At 45.4% G+C, this 15,880-nt stretch overlaps 1 protein-coding gene across 12 annotated transcripts in view; it reads right to left on the reverse strand.

Moving 5' to 3' along the window:
* Positions 1-15,880, reverse strand: part of cdc42bpab (CDC42 binding protein kinase alpha (DMPK-like) b) — a 57,775-nt gene that overhangs the window by 29,324 nt on the left and 12,571 nt on the right. For all 12 annotated transcript variants that reach the window (XM_034287896.1, XM_029114670.2, XM_029114668.2 and 9 more), the window contains 4 exons: positions 8,225-8,316; positions 4,269-4,352; positions 2,727-2,822; positions 1,698-1,846 (listed from right to left, as the gene is read on the reverse strand). In XM_034287896.1, the coding sequence (XP_034143787.1) occupies positions 1,698-1,846; positions 2,727-2,822; positions 4,269-4,352; positions 8,225-8,316 (421 nt within the window). The remainder of the gene's footprint in view (positions 1-1,697; positions 1,847-2,726; positions 2,823-4,268; positions 4,353-8,224; positions 8,317-15,880) is intronic.

Below are 15,880 nucleotides of genomic sequence, written 5' to 3' on the forward strand. Positions count from 1 at the left end.
GGATGCTAACATGCTAACTTAGCCTAGCCTGGAGAGGCTTGTAGCTTGGCTAACTGGGTCTGAGACCAGGGCGGGGCGGGCTGAGAATAGAGGGACTGAGGTAATCTCCTTTAAGACCTCGGCAACATCCATCTGTGAGGGCCATCTGGCTGCCAAGACACTGCTCGCCCCCGCAAGCACGCACGCGCATGCACGCACACAAAATTAGCACATGAACACGCAGCTCTATGCGACCCTCTCGCCACTGTTTCTGACATACTACAGATTCCATTTAACATGTGTAAACATGCATATGAACATCAAACAGGCAGGTAATCGTTCCAGCCACCATAAGGGCAGTATGGTCCTTCATACGGTACTAACAGTCCCTTATATCATCAGCGGTCAGCAAACCGGTCATTCTGGTGACAGACCTTTTTCTCTTAGATGATAGGGCTGAGGAGCGCACAAAGTCCCAATCAATAATATAACACACATGTGGTTCGGATCAATAAAATAACACAGTCACGGTCCTGATCGATTGACACACACATACACAGGCCAGATGCTGACCCGGCTAACAGTGGGCCAAACCATGCTGAGCTGGGCCATTCATGGATCTGTCTGGTCCCTGTGGGAGGCCATGCAGATCACTGACCAACCTCTCCATCACACACATCAATGAGGGGGGATGGTCACGACACAACCTAAAGGCTTTCTCCTTATCAGCAGGTTATTGTAATTGAGATAACCGTACCAGAGGCCTCCTTCAGTGCTACGGACTGATCCTTTTGCTTATGGAGGTCTACATGGATACAGGACGGAAATACTCGACTTCCGCAGAGCTTCTCCATCCTTCTCTCACAAATGAGGCCTCTCAGCAGCGACTCCAGCTATCCGAACGGGCTGAAGAAATGACAGGGTGGAGGCATTGTCCTTTCAGTAAGTCACACCCCTCCCCGAGAACACACCCTCCTTAGGGACCTTCCTTTAACGTCTCCACCCTCCACAAAACCGAGCGTGCCAATCTCTCACGTAGTCCACCACTCTCTCACACACCCCGCCATTACCATCCCAAAGCGTCTCAGAGGGCCTCAAAGGGGAACGAGACAGAAACCGCCAGCACCCTCTCCCAGACTCCCCCTGAAACACCATACAATTAGTGGATCCCCACTTCTCCAGTGAGCCCAAGGCAGCTGTTCAGATAGATCAGTGCGTCTACAGGACCAGCTAGGCACACCCTAAGCCCTGGCTCTTCTCTACATCTCTCTCTCAAACAAGCCGTTGATCTGAGGCGTATTCAGAGTCAACACTGTCATTATGCAGATTAGGCAGAGTGACCACTTCCTGTGTTTCAGAGGGAGAATGGTTTCGACCGCGTGCGCTAGCTATCCCATGAGCCTTCGAGGCGGAGGGCAGTGAGACCCTGACGGCAAAACTCCACCAGAGCCAGGGCCTTGGTCAGTAGACCACCACGACATCTATGAACATCAACAGTTTTACTCAGTTGGTAGAACAGGACGCTCGCGACGCCAGGGGCGTTGATCTTCCCCGCATCACCGCTTGGAGGGTCATATATCAAAAACCTAGCTAAACAACCACAAACAAGACAAATATTTGATTGGTTATACAGGCGGTTTGTACAAATGAGTCTCCGTGAGCCGGTAATACAACACGGGTAAAAGGCGTTCCCGCGTGTTGCCACCGGCGTGACTCACCTGTGGACGTAGTGCAGCTGGTGCACGGAGTCGATGGCCAGCACCATCTCAGCCAAGTAGAACCGAGCCATGTCCTCAGGCAACCGGTCTTCAAACTTACTGAGCAGGGTGAGCAGGTCCCCGCCCACATAGTAGTCCATCACCAGGTACTGGGGAGACAAACACACCCGGGATTTTACCGGATGGCAGTGTACAAATCCCGTTCCCCGCCTGTCCCCGGTGTTCATTGGCTGTCCCCTCCATTGTGCCGTAAGGCTGACCCCGCACCCTCCCACCCCGACGTTCAGCCAATTGTAGCTCTTCACCCGGCAACAACGGTTATGGTTTTGATCATTTCCTCCCGGCCTCTAAACCCTCTGTATCCCAGGCACACTTAAACGGCCTTGTTTTTGACCGGAGCCCTCGGCCGTAGCTCGCTCGCCAGGGATAGGACGTTGTTTGAGGAATGGCCTTTCGCGACCCCATGTAAAAGAGGGAACACATGAAAAGAGGAACCTGGATGGAAGGGTGACATTCCGACATGGGTTCACGCATGCTTTCAATTACCCACCGACTTGGGACTGACCTAAGATAACCTCATGGATGGAACCTCATGGTATCCCTAACTGGTAGGGGCTCGTCCACATTAACAGTGGCTAAGGAAGCCAATGAAAAAGTCCTTTAAAATGCTGAAAACACACCAAGGGCCTGGGGTGATCAGTATCAGGGCTTTCTGGATGAAGATAACATTCAGCTAGTATGTGACCACACACACTGACAGATGGTCCAAATGAATAATAAGCATTCTTCCAAGAAGAACCAGGCGTGTTTCATCGGCAATATCAGAGCATTAGCCTACCTCATGAAAATGTCCTACCGAATATGTTTGGCCGGTAAAGTACAGACATCTACCCAGCTCAATTATTAATGTCCATCCACTCAGCCATATTGGATCCACAGTTAATGGATCTCTGCGGAGATTGACTACTAGCTTACTACTCCTCCGCTCGGTTTGCGGCGTAGCAGGTACAACTGCTTCAACAATCTTACCAGGTTGTTGTCGTCCTGGAAGGCGTAGTGTAGGGTGGTGATCCACTGGCTGTCCCCATTGACCAGCACATCACGCTCCTCCCGAAAACACGCCGTCTGAAGGAGAGGTCAAAGGGCAACCGTCATACAAACAGTATGAGTAGTAGAATACAGCTACTCTTAGCACATAGTATGGTCCATGCCACTCTGGACTAGACGCGTTCTTTTAACAGGACCTCACCAGAAAGATATTTTCTGTTGAAATAATAACAATAACACAGTCATCAATTTATGACACTATTACCTTTGTTTCGCATTTTCTTCTCTCTTCATGACGCTTATATTGCACAGGCTAATAGTTATCATATAAAATTATATACAGTTAAAATACATCAGTGAATTATGGTCTGTCCTTTGGGCTAGGACAATCATAAGACATATCAGCTGTTCATCTCTTAATCAGATCAGTTCCCAATGAACAGGCACTAGTGAATTCACACAAGTTAATGGTACATTTTCTAAAGTAGTTTTCTTGTTCGGGGGTTTATTTCCCACAGTAGGGGAGGAAGTGCATCTTCCTCTCCTTCTGCCAAGCATTGACCTCACGTGGTACTCTGTGGGCAGAAGTCCTTTTGATTTCCTGGTATTTGGTCAGGAGTTGTATCTGACAGGGTACAGCAATTCAGCCAATTTGATTAATCTTTTTAGGGTGAAAGTTAACTGGGAGCATTCAGGGTTACCTCAGGGACAATAAAGGATTTTTCAACTTGTCAGCTAAGGGAATAGAACCAACAATCTTTGATATCACTGTATTTGAATAACAAAGTTGGTTCTCTTTCTTAATAACTGACCCATATGTGAAGCTTTGAGGGTTCATCTCCTGGCTTTCCAGTGCTTTGAATGGTTAGGCATGTTTTGGATACGTTTTAACATGGTGCCATAGGAGTCTTTTTCATTATATTAAAGCAAATCTAGTTAGATGATGCAAACAGTGTCTTTCATTTGAATAATTAAGCAAAATGTAGTATGTAGGTTTATATTGGCTATTTCGCCAGACGCTTAAGAATCTTTATTACATTTAGCATTATCCAGTGAAATAGTGCCGAGCTCCATCACCTAAATAGCAGGAGGCGGAGGTATGAAAACCACAAGCCTCAAGGGATGACAGGGAGGCACGCTCACACACACACACACACACACACACACACACACACACACACACACGGAACAACAGCGTTTCCTGTTATATCCGCAAGTCCCTGAATTAAGAACATTAAATATCTGAGAGCAGCACACCTGACAATTAAATGAAAAGCTTGCCTGACATGTTTCATGCAATGTTTGTTCATGTTTTACGGAAAAACCAAAGATTTCTAAACTCACCTTTTAGAACTGAGGAGGGCTTAAGTGAAGTGGCAGTTGTTAACCATTAGCCCTAGTGATACTATATGGCAATGGCTGATGTTAGCATTTTGCAATGAGCAATGCTATGGTTGTCGTTTGCCTTTAGCCCTGAGTGTTGCTATAATGCTACTGATGTTATTGGTGGTAGCCAATGCATACCTCAGCTCTCTTCAGCATTTCCCACTTGTTGAGGATCTTCATGGCGAACACCTTCTCTGCATTCTTCACCTTGACCACAGCAACCTACAGGACAGAAAGGAGAGACAGTCAGAGGAGGAAAGAGAATGAATGGGAGAGAGTAAAGGGAGGAGAGGGGAGAGTTAGTGGAGGAAAGTGGGTGAGTGGGTGAGAGGAGGGTGGAAGAGCTAAAAGCAGAGAGAAAGTTTCCATCCGCCATATTCATTACATCTATCCTGTCATGTTCAATAAGGCAAACCATAAGTTTAAGTAGAATCTCCATTTCACTCAATTTCAAACAGTTTTTACCATGCTGAACAAGACCCACTCGGGCCCCTTCTTTTAGGGGCGGGACTGACAGTTGAAGGGAACATCTTTCTAGAATGAAACGGCCATACCGTCAGAAGAGTGGGAGGAAGGAAGAGGGGCAGGAAGTGACCTCGGACAGACGTAGTGACCCCTGAGACCCACCACCTGGACACGCAGGGGCTTATCCGCCTTTAAGGGCCACAACGCACTACATACACTTGAATGGCATTAAAAATACACAACTACACAGAGTTCAACAGGTTTGCCGCAAGGATAGGCTAGCTATCTGAGCCACGGCTTAACATTAACGTCACGTGTTAGGCCAAAGTGTAGTAAACAAGAGCATTCCTAAAACCGGTTAAGTTGCGAGGCCAGATGACTTCAGCTAGCAGGATTCCTTTTGCCTGCCTGTCTGACTGCCAGAGGACACAAGAGAAAGACTTCACTTCAGCTTCCCCACAACTCCCTCCTCCGCCACGGGAGGAATTCAAACCACCAATCATCCACTCAGTCACACAGACACACACAAAAAGACAGAAGCATGTACTGTATATCCGCACACATGCGATGTATGCACACAGGATCTGCCGCACACAAAACACACTAAGGTACACACAAAACACAGACGGACACAAACCCAACAACACACTCAGCCAGAGTGGAGTCTGCAGTCCATTAAATGAGCAGGGGATAAAGGAGAATGCTCAATGCAATGATAGCATTCCTCCGCTGTTTGGGTTTCCCCTGGTGATCTTATGGTGGGGGGGGGGGGGGGGGGGGGGGGGGGCATTTCTTGGCAGTAGCCCTGTGTATAGCGTACTCTCCTCCCTGTTTTCTTAGCTTTCAGTACGGAGGCATGTGTGAGAGTCTGACATCCAGGCTGGCTGCTCTATGCTGTAGTGATAAAAAAGCCCTTCATCAGGAGAGCCCAAACATCACGCACAGATGCCAAGATCTCTTCCAGCGCACAGGCATCTCTCTCCCAGCTGACAATGGGAGGACAAAAAATTAAAAAATAAAAACATATCCTGCTCAAGAAGGTCCTCTTTCCACCCGTTTACTGTTCATATATCTTCCACGCTCCCTGCTCTTCTGTACAATTGTCACATTTTCCACAAACTTTCCCCAAATGTCCCAGGTTTCTCTGGAATCCCATTTTGAACACTCCCTCCCTGCTTATTCCCTTCTGATTTCTGGAATTCTCCTACAGGGATTTCTAAAACAGGGGAACTTTGGGAAAGTGCTTCATAAGTTGAAAGTAGGAGAATGTCTCAACAAACAATAAGGGAATCCTCTAAATAAAATACTTTTTAAAATATATACAGTATATACACAAATATTTATTTTACAGTGAAAGTATTTGGATAATGACGCATTTTTGTTGATGTTGGTTCTGCATTCCTGCACCTCGCATTTAAAATGATACAATGGATATATCAACTGCCGGCTTTAATTCCAGGTTATTTCCTCTGCATTGGTTGAACCATTTTGAAACTACTGCATGTTTGTTACACAGTCCGCCCCATTTTAAGGTATTAAAAGTATTTGCACAATTCGCTTAACAATTGTTTCTTATTACGTAGGTGTGTATGTTTTAGGCTATCCTTAGTGGACATACAAAAAACCACTGTAAACGTCTAGCCTCGAGTCCAGGCTTTGCATCGGGAGTCCGTTGCTGGTGTGACAACATGAAAATACATTATCTGAAATTATCTGAAATACATTAGAATAAAGTGATGAGAGTCCTCCAGCATACAAATAGTCTGCAGCGTGGGTTTCAATCAGAATCAGAAAATAACTCTCCATCTTTCCACAGTCCTGTCAAATAACATCCCAGAATCTCTGTCTTTTTCAACATTACGAATAAATTGAGGCATAGCCAAAATATTAGCCGTGCCAAAGCCTTTTTAGTACAGTATGAACAAAGAAAACACTGGTAAGCTCAGCAATGGCCAACAACCCAGTAGACCAAGGAATATGACTATTGTGGATGACAAAAGAATGCTCACCACAATAAGAAAAAAAAGAAAGACTAAACAACAGTCTGACAGATGAGGAACACACTCCAAGAAATAGGTCTCAATGTGTCAGCCATTACCATCTGCAGGACACAAGCCGAACATCCAAGGCTGGATTGCAAGGTGCAAAAACACTAGTTAGCCTCAGAAACAGAAAGGCCTAAAAAGTATCGAAGAGCTAGCCCAAGTACGGAAAAGAAAATGTATAACGTGTACCAGAGAGAAGGCAAGAGGAAAATGTATAACATGTACCAGAGAGAAGGCAAGAGGAAAATGTATAACATGTACCAGAGAGAAGGCAAGAGGAAAATGTATAACATGTACCAGAGAGAAGGCAAGAGGAAAATGTATAGCATGTACCAGAGAGAAGGCAAGAGGAAAATGTGGAGGGAAAGCTCATGAGACTGCTGACGGCAGCGGAGGGATGAAGTCTGAAGTGTTCCGTAACGTCTCGTCTGCTCAGATACGACCACATGCCACTAAACCCTCTGGACCTCAACATGGACCAGGACAATGACCCGAAACACTCTGCCAGAGCTGCCAAGGCCGAAATGTCTCAAGGAATTGATGGATGCCTGATAAATGTCTAAAACGGGGTGAAGCAATTCTTAAAACACAATGTTTTTGGAGAACCGTGGCAATTTCAAAGGAGTAATCCTGTGACCAGAGTGCACCAAAATCCCTCCTGGGAAGGGCAAGTAGCAGGAGATACCTTGGAATCTAAATAAACTAACCGTTAGCAGGATTTAGGATTAAGCCATGTTTTACCTTGCCAACCACTAGATCCCTGAAAAGGTCCTCAACGATCATTACCTTACTTTCGGCCTTTGTAGTTAACTCAGCAGAATCGATTAACATGAAGTTCAGCCAGTACAAAAACACACAAGCTTGCCGACACAACACAGCACTGAGGCCTACTTCAAGACGCTGAAGGAGATGAAGTGTAGCGCAGGGGCCTATATCATGAATGAAATAAGAAGCAGCCAACCATGATGCCGTAGCCCAGCTAACATCAGAGCCAGAGAAACTCCAAGCCCAGACGGGTGGCGCTGGGTTACATGGGGGCCGGTGCTCTGGCAGAACCATGTTGTTCTTTCACTCCCCGTGAAATAAAAGTGCAATAAAAAGGGTCTGAAACAGGTCATAGGGGCCTGAGCACGGGGCAGAGCGCCAACCGAGCTGCTAACAGGGGTTCGCTTCCAAAGCTATTCCAAAAGCTCTCGGATACATCGCTCGACTAAGGCCCAGGGGCGGGGTCCGCAACAATGAGGGGTCGTTTCAGATCCATTTGGCATGCTTTCAGATGTATTTCTTGGTGAGGAAGAAGAGATTAAAGGATTCTTTTACATGTTGAGTCATGCAGACGGCATGTAGCCTAGTGCCAAATGCCTTAACACTGGGATTACACAGACTGTGCACCAACTTTCAAATATCCTACACCAACAACTGGCGAGACGGTTGGACATAAATAAATGGTCTTGGCATGCAATGTCATTAGGCCATACATAGGCTACACTTGACATGACTTTTCTTTACTGATGCCTTGCTTACATCGTATTCAAGTTCAAATAGGCTTCCTGGAAATAAAAAAGCTATTAAAAAAAAGCTCACCTCTCCAAAGGCCCCTCGTCCAATCACCTTGAGGATCTCAAAGTCCTCTTTGTGCAGGCGCATCTGTTTCACTTTGGAGGTGAAGGGTTTGGCTGCCGGAGGGGAGAGACAGAGAGGTTAGAATTCTGGGGACTCGTTCAAAAGTTAATGATGCATAAATATTGTCTAGGCTATGCCATTTTTCATACAAACGTTTGCATTTATTCAACTTGACCTGTGAACGGTTGTGCATCGGAAAGATTCAATTCATAAAACATCTGAAAAGGACATGTTTCGCTTGAGCGACACAAAGCAAGTGGCCCAGGGAGTATCACGCCCGTCAGTCACATTCTGTGGGGGGGGGGGGGGGGGTTATAGGTTTCATCTGGTGTTATGAATGACTGCTGACTGAGATCTTTATAGTGAACCATACTAGCCCAGATGTTTGGAGGGAACCAAGAAAATATTGTCTTATCGTTAACCTCATGTGTCACCTAGCCTCGCAATCTGGTTAACAGCGGACCAGTAAGGGTTAGTGATGTGACTGGCAAAGGTAATCTGAAACAAACACACAAGCAGCATTTCCCTACTTTGTGGAGGAAGGCCATTCATTCGCTTCCTTTATACGGGATTCTGTGATAACCTTAAAGGAGACTGTTCTTGACTCACCCGGGGTCAAACTATTCAACATTCATCTACACATATATCCCTTCCTCCATGGCGCCATTATCATAATCCAGGCTGATATAGAAGCCCTGGTCTCCCCTCACTGGGCCTCTGACAGGGGAGACCAGGGCTTCTGTATGATGGCCACAGACCAGCAATATCCACAGAGAACAGGACAGGACCAGACCCAGAATGACATTTACTGACAGGTTAGCCTGCTACGTCAACGCTCCCATATGGAGGAGAGGGAAAGCAGGTCTTTTAATAGCTCAGGGTGTGACCAGTAGAAGTGAACCATGTCCCTCCAGTGATTACAATCTAATAAAGAAGACATTTTTCCCACAACCGGAAAGTACTTGGAAGAAATTGCACCAACCATTTCTGGACTTCTGACGAATTTTTCACATGAGTCCGTTTCCCCTTACAACAGGCAAATTACACATCTATTCACGTCTGGTCATTTGAAATGTATTGTTGTTGCACTTGTCTGTTGACGTATGAGGTCATGTTCTCAGTTCTGCGTGGAACCCAGGGAAAGTACCCGCTGCTTTCGGCGATCGCTTTTGGGGATCCTAACAAAATGCTGAAAGCCTCCATTTACAGCGTGGAGACCGGGCCATTCTCCAATCCTTCATGACCGTTATCACGGTCTAACATCACGGCACCACCGCCACCAGCACCTCCAGTTGCCATGACTTCACACACAATCAGTCAAATCAAATCCTGTTAAGAGAAGACATTCTCCGAAACACAGGCCCCTGTGAAAAGGGGAGATGCCTGCTGAAATAAAACAAACAGCCGGGGAGCTCTCCCTCCTTTCTCTGTGGTCTCCCAGCCAGCCGGTTAGTTGACATGGCAGCAGACCCAGTCGGGCCTGGAGAAGGGCAAAGACAGCCAACTCAAAGCCCAGACACCCCCCTTCCCCAACGCCCTCCACGTCCTGCCCTGGTTGGCACACAGCTTCCACACCACTTCTCAGCGAAGGCAAGGAAATCCCAGCGCTAATTACTAATCACTGACAAAAAAAATTCAAGACTGACCTTACACCAGCATTGTAAAGGAAAATATAAAACAATGTGCAACAATGTAAAAGGGTTTGGTTGAGTTTCAGTAAATAAGGAAGTCAGTGAATTTGAATGAATTCATTAAGCCAAAATCAATGGATTTCATATGTCTAGGAATATGAATGCAGCCTATGCACAATTTCTGGGATATTTTATTTCAGATTAACACGTTGCATTTAGATTTTTATTCAATATGAGCAAGCGTAACACATATTTGACACTCTTCAAATAACTGCTGTGGATGCTGAGTATTGACATTGTAAATCTAAACTTGTGTGTGTGTGTGTGTGTGTGTGTGTGGTGGGTGTTCAACTGACTGCATCTCACTGATTAGCGGGTGAAGTGAGGTAAGCGTTGGTAAAACCACAGAGATTATGTTTTTGTTTTAATCTTAAAGCTAGGCCACCGCTAACTAGTCTACAAATACAAAGTGCCTGGAGAGGGAGAATGGAACTCAGATATGACATGGACAGCAGGGTGTGAAAGGCTGTTCATTAGGACTGTACCTGAGAAACAAAGAGCTAGCGCTACTAGCCTGAATAACCTTGACCCTGGGCAACAGTCCCCAATGACGGACATTTGTGGCACAGAGAGGAATAATGTCACTGCCAATTACACCACCTCATCCACTTGAATGATTCCAAATAGCAGCCAGCGAGAGACCACTGAGATCTTTCAGAAGTGGCTGGTTTTTCCATCAACCAGGGCCCACCTTCCCCCCTAGGCCATGTGCCGTCCCACTGAAGTTGCCAAAAGAGACGGTCTGTGAAATCAGACCCTAGTCTCAGTTGCATTAGGGTTGGGTTTTCAATTCTTACACGATACCAGTTGCTTTCTGGGAAATAAATATGAGCAGTCAATTGATAGCCTAGCCTAGATTTCAGTGACATTGTTTTACTACGTTCCACACTGTTGATCAGTCTGCTTTATAAGCAGGAACCATGGGTGGGAACTTCACAACGAGACAACTACTAGGCCCGGACACAAGCTGTCCATGGGACACAAACGCCCACAGCACGAGTCTCGTTCAAATTTACCCAAGGATCACAAGCTGATTCATCCAACATTCGAGTAATGTACCTTGTGACGTCACTCCCTTTTAAAACAGCTTCCGACAAAGGGGTTACATTCCTGTTTATAGCTTTAATAACCATCATAACACACAGGTGGGATAAACCATAGCAACCTTGTGCAAGCCAGTTTGTGGCGCCGTAAACGTCAATGTCCAACCAAACGGTGCCTTTGACTGGGCGTCTTTATCCATTGTCCCGGTTATGCAAGAGCTTGTCAAACGGAGTGTGTTTACTGTTAGCAGGAGTGTGATCACGTTAATTTCCTTGGTTTGAAACATCCGCTATCTATGACTGTCAGGATACATGCAGCGAAAATAAAAAAAACACAACCAGACCCAACTAATCCTAAGGGCTGGTTTTGGGCAGCTGCTGGTTACCAGACAGACCCAACTCCACTAGTAGGTGGTTGTTTATATTACAGACGCTACGCTGCAGAAGAAAAACACAGTACTACTGTATAGACGAATGTGTTCGTTCAGCTAAAGAAACAAAAATGTCAGGCTCAATATGGTAACCAGGCATCACCCTAGGGCTCCACCCGTGTGTGAGTGTGTGTCTAGGCCTAGGTATGTGTGCGTAGGCACAAATGTGTGTGTTCATGTCAATGAGTCCCCCTTAATATGTGCCAATGTATATTTACTCTAACAAACAAAAACCAGTACTGTGGAGGGGGACAGAGGGGGAAGACAGAGATTAAAGGAAAGATAAAAGGACCAGAGATAAAAGGAAGGACCAGATATAAAGGACCAAAGATAAAGCAAAGAGAGATGAAGGAAAGACAGAGATAAAAGGAAAGACAGAAAAAGGACCAGAGATAAAAGGAAAGACAGAGAAAGGACCAGAGATAAAGGAAAGACAGAGATAAAAGGAAAGACAGAAAAAGGACCAGAGATAAAAGGAAAGACAGAGAAAGGACCAGAGATAAAGGAAAGACAGAGATAAAAGGAAAGACAGAAAAAGGACCAGAGATAAAAGGAAAGACAAAGATAAAAGGAAAGACAGAAAAAGGACCAGAGATAAAGGAAAGACAGAGATAAAAGGAAAGACAGTGAAAGGACCAGAGATAAAGGAAAGACAGAGATAAAAGGAAAGATAGAGATAACGAATAGAGACAAAGGAAAGACGAGAGAAAGAGGGAAGTCACCCAGAGAGAGCAAAAAATGCCAAATTTAAAGAGGGACAGGAGATTCCACATCTATGAAGCGATGGGCTGTACAGAGGGGACATCTGGAAGCCATAAGAGGGATTATTTACAGCCAGAGTGAGGAAACGACAGAAAAATGCTGCCTCCAGGAGAGAGAGGGAGAGGGAGAAAACGTCATTTATCTTGTACTGTTAGTGCAGGCCAGCCCTGGGACCTTGGAATGGCCTTTCACAACACTACTGGAAGGATGTTTCTCATAAGACCTTGTAATAAGTGGGGACAAGAGTTTAACGTGACTAGAGTTGTTAAGCTTTAAAAGTCCAGGGCCCTGACTTTCTGCTGGCCACATGAGCTGACTGGGAAAGAATGGACCTCTGCCTCCATCTTCCGCCATTGTGTCATTATCCTTTTCTCAGAACCATAGAAAGATATAAAACATAGTCCCAGCCCCTCACTACTGAAATGGTCAGGACAAGTTCCCAGCCTCAGAAACCTAACTAGGGCAGCGCGTCCAAACTGTTACAGTGAACCTATAAACTCAATGTCTGACCCCAGGAGCTGACTATGAGCACATCAAAACCATTGAGAAAGCTGCCATTCTGCTCAACATGGGACAGAGAGATTAATCAATCCTTAACTGGACTTCCGGGCTACATAAAAAAACTAAAGTAGCCAGTGAAACAGCTGCAATGTCAGTGGTGCAGTTACCACGGATCTGTAATTTTCCGTAGGCTGCTAGCCCAGCTGCTTCCAACATGGGTGATGAGTGACCCCAGCGTCAACCAACCAAGTTCAAAAATAACCAAAAATAACTTGCCATTTAATTGCGAGTAGCTTTAAGACATCCTGTAAATTGCCCAAATTACAGATGAAAACATAACCAGTCCCTTCAAGTCCCAACCAAGGGGCTCTCTGGTCTCCAGGACACAGATGTGGAGGGGGAGGCGAGGCAAAGCAGCCATGCTAAAGGACTTGGCCAGGATTCAGATACTGCCTGCAGCAGCATGTGGTGCACTACTTTATTCCCCATGCGGTGCACTACATTATTCCCCATGCGGTGCACTACATTATTCCCCATGCGGTGCACTACTTTATTCCCCATGAGGTGCACTACTTTATTCCCCATGAGGTGCACTACTTTATTCCCCATGAGGTGCACTACTTTATTCCCCATGAGGTGCACTACTTTATTCCCCATGAGGTGCACTACTTTATTCCCCATGAGGTGCACTACTTTATTCCCATGAGGTGCACTACTTTATTCCCCATGAGGTCCACTACTTTATTCCCCATGAGGTCCACTACTTTATTCTATTTGGGCAAATGTAGTAGACCATATATGGAACAGTGGTGCAAATCGGGACGCCAGCACACTCCGAGCATTATGGTTTTCCAGTAAAAACACAAACAGGATGTACTTCAAATACTTGGGGGGGTGGACAAACAATAGATTAGGGTTGTGTCATGCCTATCCTGAGGCTATGCATTAGACAGAAATGCCAAATTGTGAGAAGATCATCTGGCTACAGTTTGTTTGGCAGACCTTAAACATTTGTGAAACCTTGGGACTTTAGCTTAACACTGTCAGGCAGGTTCTAACCCAGCAATCTAATGACATACTGTTTATTTAGAAAACTGTCATTAGGAGGCTAAACAAAACCGTTGGACATAATGACACTTTTCCGGTTAATTACATTTTGTTTTTTTTAATAGAAGTCCAGGTCTTGGCTATGTGGGCCACATCAGACACTCTGGCGATGTGTCTTCATTGAATTCATAAGCTAATTAATGTAAGCACTAAAGTGGTCTGGAATGTGGCTCCACTGGTGTGAGGAGTAGGATTATACCTACCCTACCACAGATCATCTTCTTCCTACTTCACAATACATAAAGAACAGAAACTCATCACAGAGACGGGTTTACAGGGGACTTAATCGTTTATGGGGAATTGCCTTCAGACATGTACACCATGCAGGAGTGACATCGAGAAAAACAAAAATGCACCTACAATGGGACAAAAGAGAGAAAGAGGGACAGTTCTGGAGAACTCGGGACAGAATCCGCTGGTTTTACTGTTCGCATATAACACTGGCTTCTCAAATAATAATTAAAACGTATCTTGGCCAGGGCTGGGGCCTGCATGTCGAACTGCTCCGGGACGTGACAAAGAGAATTCCTTTTTGCCAATCCCTCAACAACATGAGACATGAAGAAGTAATTAGGGCCCATGAAGAAGGATAAAAGCTAAGGGCAATGCTGATTCACAGACTTGCCAGAGGGAAAAAAAACAGCCAAACCGACCATAGATCAGCAGGCCTACTCTGACACTTGGGGTGGTGTAGGTCAGTGAAAGGCCAGACTAACTGGAGTAACCTCTTAGCTGACGGCATCACGTCACAACATTAATTAGGACACTTTCACTACAAGCCCAATAACCGGATGCGCTGGTTCTATCTTCTTAAGGTAATACCGGTAAAGTCTACTGCACGCTTGGCACAGAAAGAGCAAATTAGGTCCAATCCAAAATCAAAGTTACAAAAACAGTATGGTTTCATGTGTGTTGGCATGGACCTTGCAGCAGGTTAGAGGCTTTTAACCTGGAAGTACTCCATACTGCTCACGTGAGCTGGGAGCTATTTATTCTGTTGCTGTAATTATACATGTTTTCAGTACTCCACAGTTCAAAGTGGATCTAGGCTAGGTGCTTCGTTATTAGCCAAGACATCTAGCCAAAACATCGGACTTCATGTTTGAAGTGATCCATCATAGGTGGCTTAAGTATCGAAAAAAGGACATAATCATATGTATACCAAAGGGTGCAGTGGAGTGTCAAATGTGAAAGAACCCACAAAATTACCGCTTTCTACATAGAATAAATGAGGCGGATAAAAAGCTAGGCCTATATAAAGTACACTCCTCTGCAGTGCTTTAATTCACCGAACAGCAGACACTTTCTAGGCCACAATCAATCCCTACGGTAGGCAACACTACTAATTATACCTCTGAAGACACTAAGGTGTCAGTGCTGAGACTTGTAACCACGAGCAGCAAGCGTCCCGAAAATATGCATCTGACTTCAGCCGGGACGTGTCCAGACGTGCACCCAGGGAGAACAGAGGAGACGGCTCAAAAACTAAATCCATTTCCAAAGGGAAGATATTGCAAAATTGCTTCTATTGGGCGTGTGCCAAAGGCAAGGAAGTGTCTGACATCAGGCCGCGGTTGTCATCACCTGACTAAGTTGACTCTTGCAGGCCGGAGGTTTTTGTGTCGGACTTGATCACATCAGAGGTATGGCTAACAAGCTGAAGAAGTCCATTCGTGATGTAACATTAAGTAAGGCACACGACAACAACATGTCATGATGCTGTGACCATTCACATCCACAGACAGAACACACACGTTTATTGATGGTGTGACCATTCACATCCACAGACAGAACACACATGTTTATTGATGGTGTGACCATTCAAATCCACAGACAGAACATACACGTTTATTGATGGTGTGACCATTCACATCCACAGACAGAACACACACGTTTATTGATGGTGTGACCATTCACATCCACAGACAGAACACACATGTTTATTGATGGTGTGACCATTCACATCCACAGACAGAACACACATGTTTATTGATGGTGTGACCATTCACATCCACAGACAGAACACACACGTTTATTGATGGTGTGACCATTCACATCCACAGACAGAACACACATGTTTAT

The sequence above is a fragment of the Esox lucius genome, chromosome 18, assembly GCF_011004845.1.
Source record: "Esox lucius isolate fEsoLuc1 chromosome 18, fEsoLuc1.pri, whole genome shotgun sequence".
Lineage (NCBI taxonomy): Eukaryota > Metazoa > Chordata > Actinopteri > Esociformes > Esocidae > Esox > Esox lucius.